At 35.6% G+C, this 14,167-nt stretch overlaps 1 protein-coding gene across 2 annotated transcripts in view; it reads left to right on the top strand.

Moving 5' to 3' along the window:
- Positions 1–726: 726 nt before the first annotated feature.
- Positions 727–14,167, top strand: part of RNF145 (ring finger protein 145) — a 94,025-nt gene continuing 80,584 nt past the window's right edge. The window contains exons 1-2 of one of the 2 annotated variants that reach the window (XM_074291948.1): positions 727–1,097; positions 8,363–8,579. In XM_074291948.1, the coding sequence (XP_074148049.1) occupies positions 8,396–8,579 (184 nt within the window). In that variant the 5' untranslated portion in view covers positions 727–1,097; positions 8,363–8,395. Of the gene's footprint in view, positions 1,098–4,643; positions 4,727–8,362; positions 8,580–14,167 lie in introns of those variants that run through there. The other variant, XM_074291947.1, reaches the window with a different exon arrangement.

The raw sequence follows: 14,167 nt of genomic DNA, 5'->3' as shown, positions 1-14,167 counted from the left end.
TGAGTTCATGGCAAAGATGAATGATCGCTGAGGGCATTTATATGTGGCAGACTTGCAACAAATAAACATCCTAAGAAAGAACAGCACTCCTTGACAGCCCCTCAGAGCTGCAACCATATACAAGTTGTTGGGAGATTTTTGTTTGTTTCCTCAAAGAATCCCGTCATACTGTTTCCACCAGAAATTAATGATCCGCAAGAATGGCAGAAAATCAAAACATTCTCCTAATAGACGTTTCATGTAGCTCACTCAAGCCGCTGCTAATTTTTACATGACCGAGTACGAGTTGTTCATCGGGTCCAGAACGTAGGCGAACTCATGTAGGTGTGCGCCTGTCCTAGTATGGGGGGAGGGGGGAAGGAGGAGGAGGAAAGAGAGGAGAGAGGGAGGGAGGAGGAGTGGGGAATTGTGTCCACGTGTCATTGTTGTGTGCTTCACCACTCCATAAATGCGCTACCTATTCTGGCTTGTGAATCAGGGGGTCGTTCTTCTTTCTACCTGAAGCAACACTGTGGGTGGGAGCAAATCAGTTTCCTGCGCACACTTGAGGAGTGGGGGACAAAAGGGGGGGAGGAAAAAAGGACCGGGGAGGGGTTAGGGAGGGGTGAGGACTCCGAGGAGGAGAGGGGAATGGGGGAGGGGCTCGTCGGGGGCCTGGCTTTCCGGCGCGCAGGCGCAGTCGGAGGTTGGAGGGAGGGGAAGGAGGCGGGAGCCGCCGCCGCCGCTGCCGCCGCAGAGCCCGGAGGGGGCGGGGGAGGGGGGAAACGGGAGGGAGCGAGTGAGCTGAGGAGCCGACGCGCCGGGAGGCACCGGCTATGGCCGCTGCTGCCTGCTGATGGGCCCGGCCTGGGAGTGCGGGGTCAGAGGCAGCCGCGGCTGCGGAGGATGGTGACCACCGGGCTCATGCCGCGGCCCAAGGGGGAACAGCCGAGGCCGGGCGAGGAGCCGCCTCTGTGACCCGAGCCCGGACCTGCCACTGTCGCCTCCGTCGCCTCCTCCTTAGACGCTGACCGACCGAGACTCGGGGAGGGAGCCCGAGAGCCAGTCGGGCGGCGTTGCCGCTGCCGCCCCCTCCCCCCCAAGCCTGCGGCCCTGAGGTGACTGAAGCCCCGCCGCCCCCCTTCCCGCCCCTCCTCTTCCTCTCCTTCCCCCTCGGAAATCCCCGCCGCCTCTCCTTCGCCTTCAGCCGGGGGCCCCTCCTTCGTCACTCTCCCTCCTCATCACTTTCTTTAGCATCCTCTCCCCTCCCCCCGCGTCCTCGAGCCGCCCCCAGTCTCTCCTCTGTCCCCTCCCCAGTCTCTGTCTCCTTCCTGCCCCCACGTCCCCGGCCCAGCTCCAGGGTCCAGCTCCCTCCATCCCGCATCTTTTCGGAACCGCCTCCGGCCTCCATCCTGACCCCCGCGCCTCCCTCTCCCATCTCCCTCAGAGGCTCAGGATTTGGGGAAGGGGTGGACAGAGGATCTGGAGAGGGGGATCTTTCTAATAGGGATTTTCCACCTTCGCAGCCTTCTTCGCGCTCATTTCCCTCCTGCGGGGTCCTTTCTTCTGGCGTAGGGGGTATCTTTTTTTTCCAGTCCTTAAAAAAAAAAAAAACACTCTTTACAGCCCCGCTTCCCTTTTTAAACCTACTCAAAGCAATCTTTATTCCCCTCCAACTCTATGTCTTTCCCACCGAGGGCCTCTCGCCTTCTCATCAGGACAGATACCCTTCTCCAGAGAGGCAAAGCAGCTGATGGAGGTGGGGAGGAGAGAGTTCAGTTTTTTTGAGTCAGAGCTCTCCACTAAAACCTTCTACTATCACTGGAGAAAGGAGAGTTTGGGCTGTGTGTGATAGTATAGGTTTTACAGCTGCCTTGGGGTGGGGGGTGGTTTCCAGTGCCTCCTCTGCTGGCCCAGGTTTACCGTGCGTAATCCCCCATCCCCGAGGCGGCTGCGCCGCCTCCTTTGCAGCTCTAGCTTTGCTAGAGGTTACTGGAGTTCAAACGCTTCACTGAGATCTGCGAGCCTAGAGGGAGGGGTGGGAAGAGGAAGGGGGCTTTGCAGTGTTGTGGAATCAAAGATAAATGGTTGGTTGATTTTTGCAACCCGGTTGTAAACAGAAAACTGGTTTGAAAGGGAAGAAGGGGATTGCATATGCTTCTTTCCCTTTTTAATACTGTACCGAGTTTCGTGCCAGAAGTGAATCTTGACTCAAACCCAAAAGATGAGCTCTTGGCGTTGCGATCATGACCCAGGATCAGGCTCTATGGCAAAGATAATAATTATTTCTATTTCCTGAGTCTTCAGTTTTTGTTTTGTTTTGTTTTAATAACCCCAAGGCTCTTAAAGAAATAGAATAATTTTTAAAAATCATTTTGTGTGAAAATCGAGAGTTGCTAGCAGTTGATGTGTTCAGGTACTTCCCAAGTTAACAAGCTAGGAGTGACACACCAGCTATTGTGCTTGTGCTGAAGTTTATGCAAGATATGAGCCTGTTTAGCTTCTTTGGATTTGCCGCCAGGTTGACTTACAGCCTTTGTTTTAAAAGAAAGAGAAAGGGGGGAAAAAAAAAGAAGAGGGAAAAAAAAGAAAAAAAATTCCTCATTGAATCCTTGGAATTTTTATAGTGTAAAATGTTTTGACAGATGAATAGCTATAAAAACTGCTTGTTAGGGACTTAGTTTGTGGGTAGGTGGGTATAATTGGATGGGGAAAAGACTTCTAGAGGAGATAATAGATGAAAAAAATTGACTTTGTAACAAAAGTTCAGTTACTGTTACTACAGAGATGTATAGAGTTTGAAAGACATAAGTTCTTTATTACTTTAAACCAGTATCTTTTTTGTTTTCTCCTTGCAATTTTTAAAAAAGAGCAAGCAAGAGTATTAAACATAAACTTTTTAATTAGGTTAATGATTTGATAAGTCTAAATTTTTTTTGAACTAAATGATTTGACATTTCAAAATATCTAGTCAAGTATCTGTAATATTCTCATCATTTTTCAAATGTAATAAAATAATATTTATAAAGTGCTTTGCATAGGACTTGACACATAATAGGTGCTAATATAAATGCTTATTTCCCCTCTGGAACCATCTGAAATGATTTGTACTTGAGAAATGGTAGGTATTGTTAGGTTGTGCCAAATTATTTGTATTTTTATGAAAATAATCATAATATTAAGCAATGATGACTAGAATTATATGAAACACATTTAATATAGTTTATGAATTTTATTCTTGGTTTCTATTGTATATTTGGGGATTTAAAAAAAATCTTGATTCTTTGGGTGTTTTATGATGTAAAATATCTACAGTTGGATCACAAAATTGTTTAATGTTGCTTACAGAAGATACATATGTTAGAAGACTATACTCACAGGTTTTTGTTTTTAATTTTAAAGAGGAAATTTCAAGAAATCATGTGAGAGTTTACCTCAGTTTGATTCAAAAGGAATCTGTACATTTTCTTTTGTTTTATTGGTCCCTGTTTTCTTTTTTTTGTTTGCTTCAGTCTGTAGTTCACTTGTTCATTTCTGAAGTATTTTAATGTTTTGTTTTTAGAATGTTTAAAGATACTTCTCAGTAAGTTAAATTATACTCATTATTAGCACTATCCTATAGAAAAATTACTTAGATTTAATCTGGGAGATTTTGATGAAAGATTAGATTTTCTAACTTTAGTGATTACTTAAATATAAAGTTGATTTTACTTAGTCTGGTTTGTACTAGAATCACTTAAAACTTGTTTTTAGCTGTAAGCTTAGATATAAATATGCTTTGCAATATTGAATTAGGATAGTTTATCAGCAACAAACATCCAGATATATTTAGTACAGTTCAGCAAATGATTTATTTAGTGCCTGTTATGCTCAAATTTTTGTGTAGAACCTAGGGATACAAGAACAAAAACTAAAGAGAAATTCTTATTCTATTGGAGGTAGCAACACATAAATTGATAAGAAATTACAAGATGATTTTAGAAGAAACCACTGATGATCTGGGGGATCTGTAACAGATTTACTTCTGAGGTGGTACCTAAGCTGAGCCCTTCAAGAAAGTTTAAGATTTTGAGAGGTCTACGGGAAGGGTGAGGCTCCGTGAGGGATGATGTCTGAGGAGTGGGTGAATTCTGGGAAAAGCAAGAAAGCTGGAAATGGACTGCTAAATTCAGGGAACAGTAAGCAGATAAGTTTGGTTGGAACATTGAGTGAGTGGAGAATGATATGAAATAAGTATATATAGGCATCCAGATTTTAGAAGACTTTAAATGAAAAAGTAAAGAGAGTAAGCAGTTATTTATAAGAGTTAGTGGAGAAAGAACCCTAGTTTTTTTTTTTTTTTTTAATTTCATAATATTCTTTATAATTTATTCTTAATTTAGTATTTATGCTTAGCTATTTGAATGAAAAGTATTTGTAAAAAAAAATGTTTTAAAGTATACTATGTTGGCAGAAAAACAGGTATCTAGCATTTCTTAAGCATTTATGTGCCAAGTATTGTGCTAACAAATTGAAGTACAAGCAAAGGGAGCCTTCAAGGAGTTTACATTTAGAGGGGGAATCTAAAAGTAAGGGAAAGTGAAAGTATGGAGTGGGGAGAGGAAAGAGTAAAAAGCACAATCCTATGGAATGAATGTCTAGGTCTTTTCTCAAAATGGAGGTCCCTGTTGGAACTCACCTATGGGAGAAGGAAGAATGGACTGCTATGGCTAAGGGATGTGCCAGGATGGAAGTGCATGGATTCAGGGTAAGCAAGCTCTAAAAATTTAGGAATGCTCCAGTGTGACTATAGCTTTGGCATAGATCAAAGTCTGGAAAATCAGAAAGGAAATGGTAATTGTCCTTTTGACTAAGCATAATTTGGACTAGTTGCTTAACCACCCTGGACCTTAGTTTCCTCATTTTTATGATGATGAGATTGGAATAAATGGCCTTTGAGGTTCTTTTCAACTTTAGATCTTCATTCTGTGATTCTATGACACATGAAAAATAAGGACTTTTAGATTATTAAAGTATAATCGTGTGGCAGCATCTTCAAATTTTAGGTGAAGTACTTAAAAACACACTGCTTTTGAGAGATGTCTTCCCTCAAAGAGTAAATGTTGTAATTTATAATTGTACGGGCTTCAACCAACAAACCAAAGTTGAACAGAATTTGGAGTCAGTATGGCTTGGGATCATGATAGAATCAGTAAGCATTTGTCATGTAGGTGGGAAAAGAAATTAGGGACTTATATTTGGTAGGGATCTGAATAAATTAATTTTTCTTTCTCTTTTTATAGTATGTTGTGGGTAATTTTTTACTTGCTTTTGTGTGGATAAAGTTTGCATTTTTCCATACTCTTGTTCATGAGACTTTGAGTCAGCCCTTTCAAATGCCAGGAAACATTTACTATGTGGTAGATGTATTATATAGAATGGGCATGTTGTGCTCCATCCAAAATATAGATACATATAACATTTATTTATGAAGTTCATATCATCAGTGTATAATATTACACTTACTTTCTCTCTTGGACGCTATTTTCCTATTTTGTCAGTAATTTTGATATAAATTGACATAATTTTGACATAACTTTGAAGACTTTCCTTCTTTTTTTTTTTTTCCCTTTTCTTTTTCCTTTCTTCTATTTACTATAGGTAGTGCTAATAGCAATAGTAATATTAATAATTGACTTTCTATATAGTAAGAGTGATCTTCTGTATGCTTGGGAGATAGAAGACTTCATTATTTTTAAAAATTTTTAAATTATTTAATTTCTGATTTTTTTCCTCAATAGATAGCAATTGCAGTGAAACAAAAAACAATTATGCTATAATGTTAACTAATAACATTACCTGATATGATTGAAGTGTTTCCAAAGTGATTTAACCAAAAATGAGTAAGTGATATAGTAAAACACTGAAAATAGCTTGTTTCTATAGTAAGAGTACTGACTTTGAAGTCAGAGCAATCTGAGTTTAAATCCTACCTCTGATCCTTAACTCCCCAAGTGATTTTAGCTAAATTACATAATTTCCTTAAGCCTCAGATTTCTCTTCTGTTCAATTAAGGAGTTGGATTAGATGGAGTTTAAAGTGACTTCTAGCTCTAGATACATGATTCTATGATTCCCTTAGTTTATTGGAGATGACACTGAAATAAACATAGGCAGGCCATTGATAACCTTCAAGCAGTACTAATTTCACTTATTTCTCATCCTTTTTCTTCTTTTTTTTGAATTATAAAATATTTTAGAATATAGAAAGAACTTTCAATTTTCAATTTTAATTGCATTCATTTGTTTTGTGTTTCAATATATACTGATTTTCATTCTGACTTCATGTTAATAAGAAAATTTACTGCACTCTGAAATTAAATCTCATGTCGCATGCTATTCAGTTATCATTTTGGTTTGCCACTAGAGTAAAGAGTTTTTTCTTCATCTGTTTTTAAGTATCCTAGATAGCTTTTGATATCTGCATATATATATAAATATTGTATAGCAGGTAAAATCTACCACTAGTAGTTTTGAGAAACCCAATTGAGCTCCTTATAGCTGCAAGAAAAGTGAGTAAACAGTGTTTAGGGCCTGTTTTAGTTTTTATTTCTTTGCAGTTTTTAATTTGGATCACAACTATTTAACTTTGCTAATATTATTTTCACTTTATTGGGGCATGGGGAAGAAGGGCTAGTAATTCATTAAGAGATCTTCCTGTACATTTAAAATAATTAGGACAGCAATATTCAGCATTGCATTATTGGTAATATGAATATATGGTAATTTCTGGTTCTGTATCTCTGGTTCTGCACTTTGTGCAGGCACAGTGTAAAATAACAACCAAAAAAGTTTCATCATTTGTATATTAACTTTATTTAATTTGAATAAACTTCGAAAATTAGGGCATATATTGAAATTACTGATCATATATTTACAGTAGCATTGTGGCTTTATAATTTTCCTTAGACATGTTTCCATTTGTTCTGTAAACTTTAGTTATTATCCAAAGTTACAAATACGTTCAACATTTCAGTAAAACTATCAAAGGGATTCTACTAGAATTCAGAGGTCCCAGACATCTTCATTTTAAAAATTACTTATTTGTTTATATTAGTTTTAGTTAGTTCTTTCTTTCTTCACCTTCCTTTCCCTCTCAAAAATTCCTTTAGTGAAATTTCAGTAGTTGGAATATTTGAAATATTTCTGCTACTTAAAGCTGCATATTTCATTGAATAACTTCTTTTTTGCTTGTATTTGGTTATTTTCATTATTTCCTCTCTACAATATACATTTTTTTTTTTTTACAGCTCTTCATGCCTTTTTTAACCTCCCCCCTACTTTCCCACCTATACAAAGGAAGCAATTAGAATAGGATCATATGTCATGAGAGCTTGCAGACATGCATCTAATTATTTGATAGGAATGTTATTTTTCTATTTGTTTGCAGATGGTTCAAAGATTTTAGTAAATATAAAACTTTAAAAATTGTTAATAGTTCGGGGAAATAACTTTGTAAAGAATTTATTACTTTTGTGTTGACATTTATAGCCATAGGTTAGACCTTGAAAATTAGATGTAGAAGTAGCTGTTAGAAGAGGCAAACAAAAAATACTGTTATGATTTTATTGAGCAGCTTAATTTTTGTAGATTAACATAACTTTTGAATTGGAAATTTTTTTTCCGTGTCCAAATAAATATGAAATGATTATGTGAGAATGCATTTTTATGTCAGTTTTTTTTTTTTTTTTATTGTAGCTTTTTATTTGCAAAACATATGCATGGATAATTCTTCAACATTGACCCTTGCAAAAACTTCTGTTTCAACTTTTCCCTTCCTTCCCTCCATCCCTCCCCTAGATGGCAGGTAGTCCCATACATGTTAAATATGTTAAAGTATAAGTTAAATACAATATATGTACACATATTTATATAGTTTTGTTTCACAAGAAAAATCAAATTTGGAAAGAAGGTAAAAATAACCTGGGAAGAAAAACAAAAAATGCAAGCAAATAACAACAGAAATGCAATGTTGTGGTCCACACTCATTTCCCAGTAGTCTTTCGTTGAGTGTAGCTGGTTCTGTTCATTACTGATCAGTTGGAACTGATTTGGATCCTCTCATTGTTGAATATGTCAGATTAAATTTAAGAGATTCCAGTTATTCCAATTCTTATTGCTACTTAGATTTATAAATATTGGACCTTTACATAGAGTTTTGAATAAAAATTTAATCAGAATAGAAAATGTTGAAAAAAGGGATAATATAAAATAGTTATGTGTGTGTATGTTTTTTTTTTTTTTTTTTACACAAACTTAATATTCATTAAAGAACTATGCATGCAAATTCACATCTTGAAGCTGTATTGGCTAATTTTTTTTAATGCATATCTTGTGAATTTTAGGTTTATCCTGATTTCACTGAAAAAAGAAAAAATATGGCTGCAAGAGAGAAATTGGAGGCAGTGTTAAATGTGGCCCTGAGGGTCCCAAGCATCATGCTGTTGGATGTCTTGTACAGATGGGATGTCAGCTCTTTTTTCCAGCAGATCCAAAGAAGTAGCCTCAATAACAACCCTCTCTTCCAGTATAAGTATTTGGCTCTTAATATGCATTATGTAGGTAAGTGTTGCTTCATTACTTTTTACTCTTAAAATGGAATCTTTTTGAACATGGATAAAATATTGCCATGATTTGGTCACATTGATATTGCTGACGTAGAGAAGAATGCTTTTAATAATGTATTCTAGCTATTTTGTTTATTAAAGATGAGTTATGTATTATTTGGATGGGGGGGTAAAACTAGACAATTTTTAGCAAGGTAAAGGTAAATTGAAGTCAACATCTTCCATTAATATGCCTTATTTCCTCTTGGAAGTTGATCTGATTGTCACTAAAAATGAAGAATGGATTTTCTTTTTTTGCCTAAAATATATTTTCCTATTTGTTTGTATACTTCAAAGTCCTCTTAAGATACAGAACAAAAACACCCACATCAATTCAGAAGAAAACATTCCCTTCAAATACAGGTGATGGTGGTGTTATATGAAATAGCATCATAATAAAAACTTCCATTTGTGTTGTTTTTTTTTTTTTCCCCCCTGAGGCTGGAGTTAAGTGACTTGCCCAGGGTTACACAGCTTAGGAAGTGTTGTGTCTGAAACCAGATTTGAACTTGGGGTCCTCCTGAATTCAAGGCAGGTGCTCTCTCTACTGTGCCACCTAGCTGCCTCCAAAACTTCCATTTGTAAAGGGGAAAAAAACCCTCCAACAACATAGTTCTGAACTATAATTGTTGTGAAGTGATAATGATAGTAAAAATGATTAGAAGTGGTTAAAAAAATCTAAGATGAGAAATAGTATTGTACTTTATAGACTCATACAATGTTAGAATTGGCATCAAATAACAACTTGGGACAGTGAGTAATCTTCTAACTTATACATAGCTCATAAGTAATGGTAGTAAAAATGCAGTATCCTTTATATAGAAAGATGGTGATTCATATCTACCTTCAGTGAAACATGACTTTGAGTTGTTTTTTAACATTAGTAATGAGTTTCTGTAGAATAGGTGTGTCAAACAAATAGACGTGGATCACAATAAGCAGCATATTGACTTAGAAAACCACATGCTAACATTACCTATGCTGTATTGTATTTTTATTCATTTTTGAAAAGCGTTTTCCAATTACATTTTAATTTGGCTCTTCTATTTCTTACTCTGGAGTTTTGAGGCACAACTTCAAGTTTGATATTTGGCATAGAACATCTGATCCCATTTCTTAACAATGTCATACTTTTTAAAGGTGGAGGTAAATTTTATAGCTTGAACTATATAATCTGGAATTCTGTGATTTAGGATGTATTTCCTAAGTATAGAAAACAGAAATGTACTAATTGTCTCTGATGAGCAATATCTTGTTCATTAAACTATTTCATATTTCCTTTCATTTGCCTGAGCCTGCCAGGCCTTTATTCTTATGTCAGGGATGATATATAGACTTTTATGTAATAATGTGATATTACTGGCCCACTGTCACTAAGAAATTATTTTTTCATTATTATGGCAAGGATTTTATTGCATTATCTTTGAATTTGTCAATAATTGATTAAGCTTACACTTGGAATTTTTCCTTAGATTATAAGTTCCATGAGGGCAGATACAAAGCCACACCAAGAAGATACCGACATTAACAGAAATCTTTAGAGAACAAACAAAATAATTAGCCATAAAAAGTAGGAAATTTGTGTTTACAAGGACCTTTTTTTTTTTTAACCCTTTATAACCGATTCCATTTTTAAAATGCTATACTTATAACCAATTTACATTTATTATGTAATATTTTAGAACTATGTAATGGAACTTTAAAAATGTCTTGAAAATGAACAAAATAGTAAAGAGGAGGATGGGTAGAATTATTCCTTCAGAGTATTATCTTCAACTAAAATTGGAGTTCCCATAGTTCTTGAACTTTGAGTTAAACATTTCTGGTTAACCATAGCTGGTACTGTAGTGAGTATGTTTCACTTAAGTCACTAATGGCAGATATTATGGCATAGTAGAAAAGTTAGTCGATTTTTAATGGGAAAATGTGGTTTTTATTCCAGTTCTAGTGTGATCTAGGTGACTTCAGACAGAATCATTTTACTTCCCTTAATCTCTTTCCTCATTCATAAAATGAGGGGATTGGGCCAGGTGACTTTTAATGTCCTGTGCTCTAAGCTTCTAATTCTAACCTATTTTATGGCAAGCTTTATGATAAAAAAACCAAAAACAAAAAACTTTAGCCCATTGTGGATGAGTAGTTATTGTATACTTCAGATTTAGGCTTGTTTTCACTTTGCATTATAATCTTTCAGCTGGGTTTACTAGGTTTTAGTACATCAGTTAATAATTGATACATGCTGTTTGTTGATTTTCATGCAGAACTGTTAATTAATTTTAGAAATTTATGGTTTGTAGTACAGCAGAAATTCACACTCTGGTTTGTTAGTACTGGGAACTGAACCAAGGCTTCTTTAGTACAATCAGTTCTATTGCTGTGTATTCTTCTTTAGTAATTGCACAAAATAGATACTTTCAGCTTCAGCAGGTGTTTTTCTTTTTTTTTTTTTTTTTTTAATCACCATATCTAAATACTATATAGGTTTTTTGTTTTTTTTTTTCTTTTTAGTTGTAGTGATTTAGTATTATGGAATTTCAGGGCAACTAAATAGGTTAAGTGAATAGAGTGCTGGACCTGAAGTCAGGAAGACCTGAGTTCAAATTCAGCCTCAGACACTTACTAATTATGTAACTCTGGGAAAGTTACTTAAATTCTGTTTGCCTTAATCCACAGGAGAAAGAAATGGCAAACCACTCCAATTTCTTTGCCAAGAAAACCCCATGGACAGTGGTGGCATACTATGATTCACGAGGTCAAGAGTCAGACACAACTGAATAACATATGGAATTTCACAGCTAAATAATTTCATATGAGGAATGAGATATTTTGTATTTGCCTTTGAGTTTTTGATGCTACCTCAGTTCCGTAGTTCTGTATCATAAATTTTATTTTGCATTTTTGTTTTTCGCTGTTGTCTTTTGGGTTGGTAAGAATTCAGGTTTCCAGAAGGACAGTAAACTTATAGCTAGGAAGAAGAGAGTAGTTTTTTTAACCCTCTTAAAAAGCGAGAAGGTAAGAGAATAAAGGGAGAAAAGAGACTGAGAAAAAATATTTATTAGGAATAAATATCAGAGTCTGAACTTAAACACTTGACAATTTAGACAGTACACATTCTTCAGATATTTTTTTTTCTCTTTGTAGATAGGTTGAATTCTTTTGAATGTTTATGAATGTCATTTAGGAAAGCTCTGCATACTTCTCAGATGTGATTATTAACAAATAGGAGTATCTCTAGGACATCAGTATTTATATGGAATCCTTTACATTGGCATATAATCTTAGTGATCTTGGCTCTGTTTTCTGCCTTAGAGAATCATTGAATTATTGAAAGAATCATTGAATCATTGAAAAAAAAATTCTCTGTTTTTACCTCTATTAAGGAACTTCTTGTGATGTTAAGAAATTCATGGCAAGTACCTCTTTGGGCAAGAACTTCTCTAAGGCTTTATGTGCTTTACTGAATGAATCAAATGCTTTAAAAATATCAATAAATAGTAATTATATTAGGGTCTTATATAATCATTTGCAAGATAAGGAGATCAGACTAAATATTTCATTCTTTTAAAATTACAGCTTTTTATTTACAAGATATATGCAAGGGGAATTTTACAGCATTGACAATTGCCAAGTCTTTGTTCCAATTTTTCCCCTTCCCCACCCACCAGATTGACCAATACATTTTATATATGTTAAAATGTAAATTAAATACAATATATGTATACATGTCCAAACAGTTGTTTCGCTGTACAAAAAGATTCAGACTTTGAAATAGTGTACAATTGGCCTGTGAAAGAAATAAAAAATGCAGGAGGACAAAAATAGAGGGATTGGGAATTCTATGTAGTAGTTCATAGTCATCTCCCAGAGTTCTTTTGCTGGGTGTACCTGGTTCAGTTCATTACTGCTCTATTGGAACTGATTTGGTTCATCTCATTGTTGAAGATGGCCACGTCCATCAGAATTGATCAACATACAGTATTGTTATTGCCGTGTATAATGATCTCCTGGGTTCTGCTCATTTCATTCAGCATCAGTTCATGTAAGTCTCTCCAGGACTTTCTGAAATCAACCTGCTGGTCATTTCATACAGAACAATAATATTCTATAACATTCATATACAAAATTTATTCAGCCATTCTCCAATTAAGGGGCATCCATTCAGTTTCCAGTTTCTGGCCACTACAAAGAGGGCTGCCACAAATATTTTGGCACATACAGGTCACTTTTCCTTCTTTTAAGATCTCTTTGGGATATAAGCCCAGTAGTAACACTGCTAGATCCAAAGGGTATGCACAGTTTGATAACTTTTTGAGCATAGTTCCAAATTGCTCTCCAGAATGGCTGGATATATTCACAATTCCACCAACAATTAAACATTTCATTTTTAAAAGAACTACATATTTCTTATTCTTTATGTGAAGCAACATTTCAACTATCTATCTCAAACTCAAAATAGGCTGAATTAATGGACATATATTGTCCAGGTCAAGTGAGATAGTAGTCCTGGTACACATACTATCATATCATCATGCCATATATATGCCACTGATGGGTTGGTAAGACCCGTAGTGAGAGAAATGGGGTTGGTTAGCTTGTTGATAAAAATATTTCAGGGGACACATGGTAGCTATCTTAATATTTGAAGGTCTAATAGATAACTGGTTAATGACTTAGATTAGATTGATCAATCCTTTATAGCTCTAGGGTTGAGGATGGGGCCAGCAAATTGAAGTTACAGGTAGGCACAATAAAGATCAATGTAAGTAAGAACTTTTTATCAAGTAGAATTATCCAAAAATGCAATTTGCTTTTATGTAAGGGAACTAGTTTTTGATCACTGGAAATTTTTAAGGATCTGATAGGGATATAATTGAAAAGATTCCTTCATTGGGTGGTAACTTTAAATGAGTAACAATTAAGGTTTATCTAATTCCAAGATTTTAAAATTATGGTGTTAGAAGTATAGTCTGGAGTCTACCTGGAAGTTTATTGCTTACCTTGTCATCTATTATTTCTTCTTGTAGTAGCCTTCTGATCTGGAGACCAAAGTAGATAAGGTGAATTGCAGCAAAGTATTAAAAACAAGGAAAAAGTAGAAACTAATTCCAGTTTTCTGGAATTATAGTGCTTATAGGAACATACATTTAAAAAATAATTGAGGAAAAATGGGATTTGACATGCAGAATTTTTCCATCTAGACTTTCTAGAAATGTACCACTAGATCTGCCCTGACTAACTTCATTAAATGGTTCTGCAAAAGAGTTGATTATAGACAAAATAGTGTTTCAGAATGCAATTTCATAGTTTATAATTGGTCAATATGGCTAAATGATTTGATTGTGGGATTTCTTATAAGCTGGAATTTGATGATACTGTACTAATAATTTTGTAAAATCCAAGAAATCTTGGTTAAAAGTATTTGGTGTGATGTGGTATATTCTTGTCATCCTTACATTGAAAGACACTTGTTATATTGAATGCATATTATCTTTTTCAAAGAAAGCTACTGTGAACATCTGATAAAATAATTCAAATCCATTTTGT

Source organism: Sminthopsis crassicaudata, chromosome 2 (genome assembly GCF_048593235.1).
Source record: "Sminthopsis crassicaudata isolate SCR6 chromosome 2, ASM4859323v1, whole genome shotgun sequence".
NCBI classification, from domain to species: Eukaryota; Metazoa; Chordata; class Mammalia; order Dasyuromorphia; family Dasyuridae; genus Sminthopsis; species Sminthopsis crassicaudata.
This window is presented reverse-complemented; position numbering and strand designations above follow the sequence as displayed.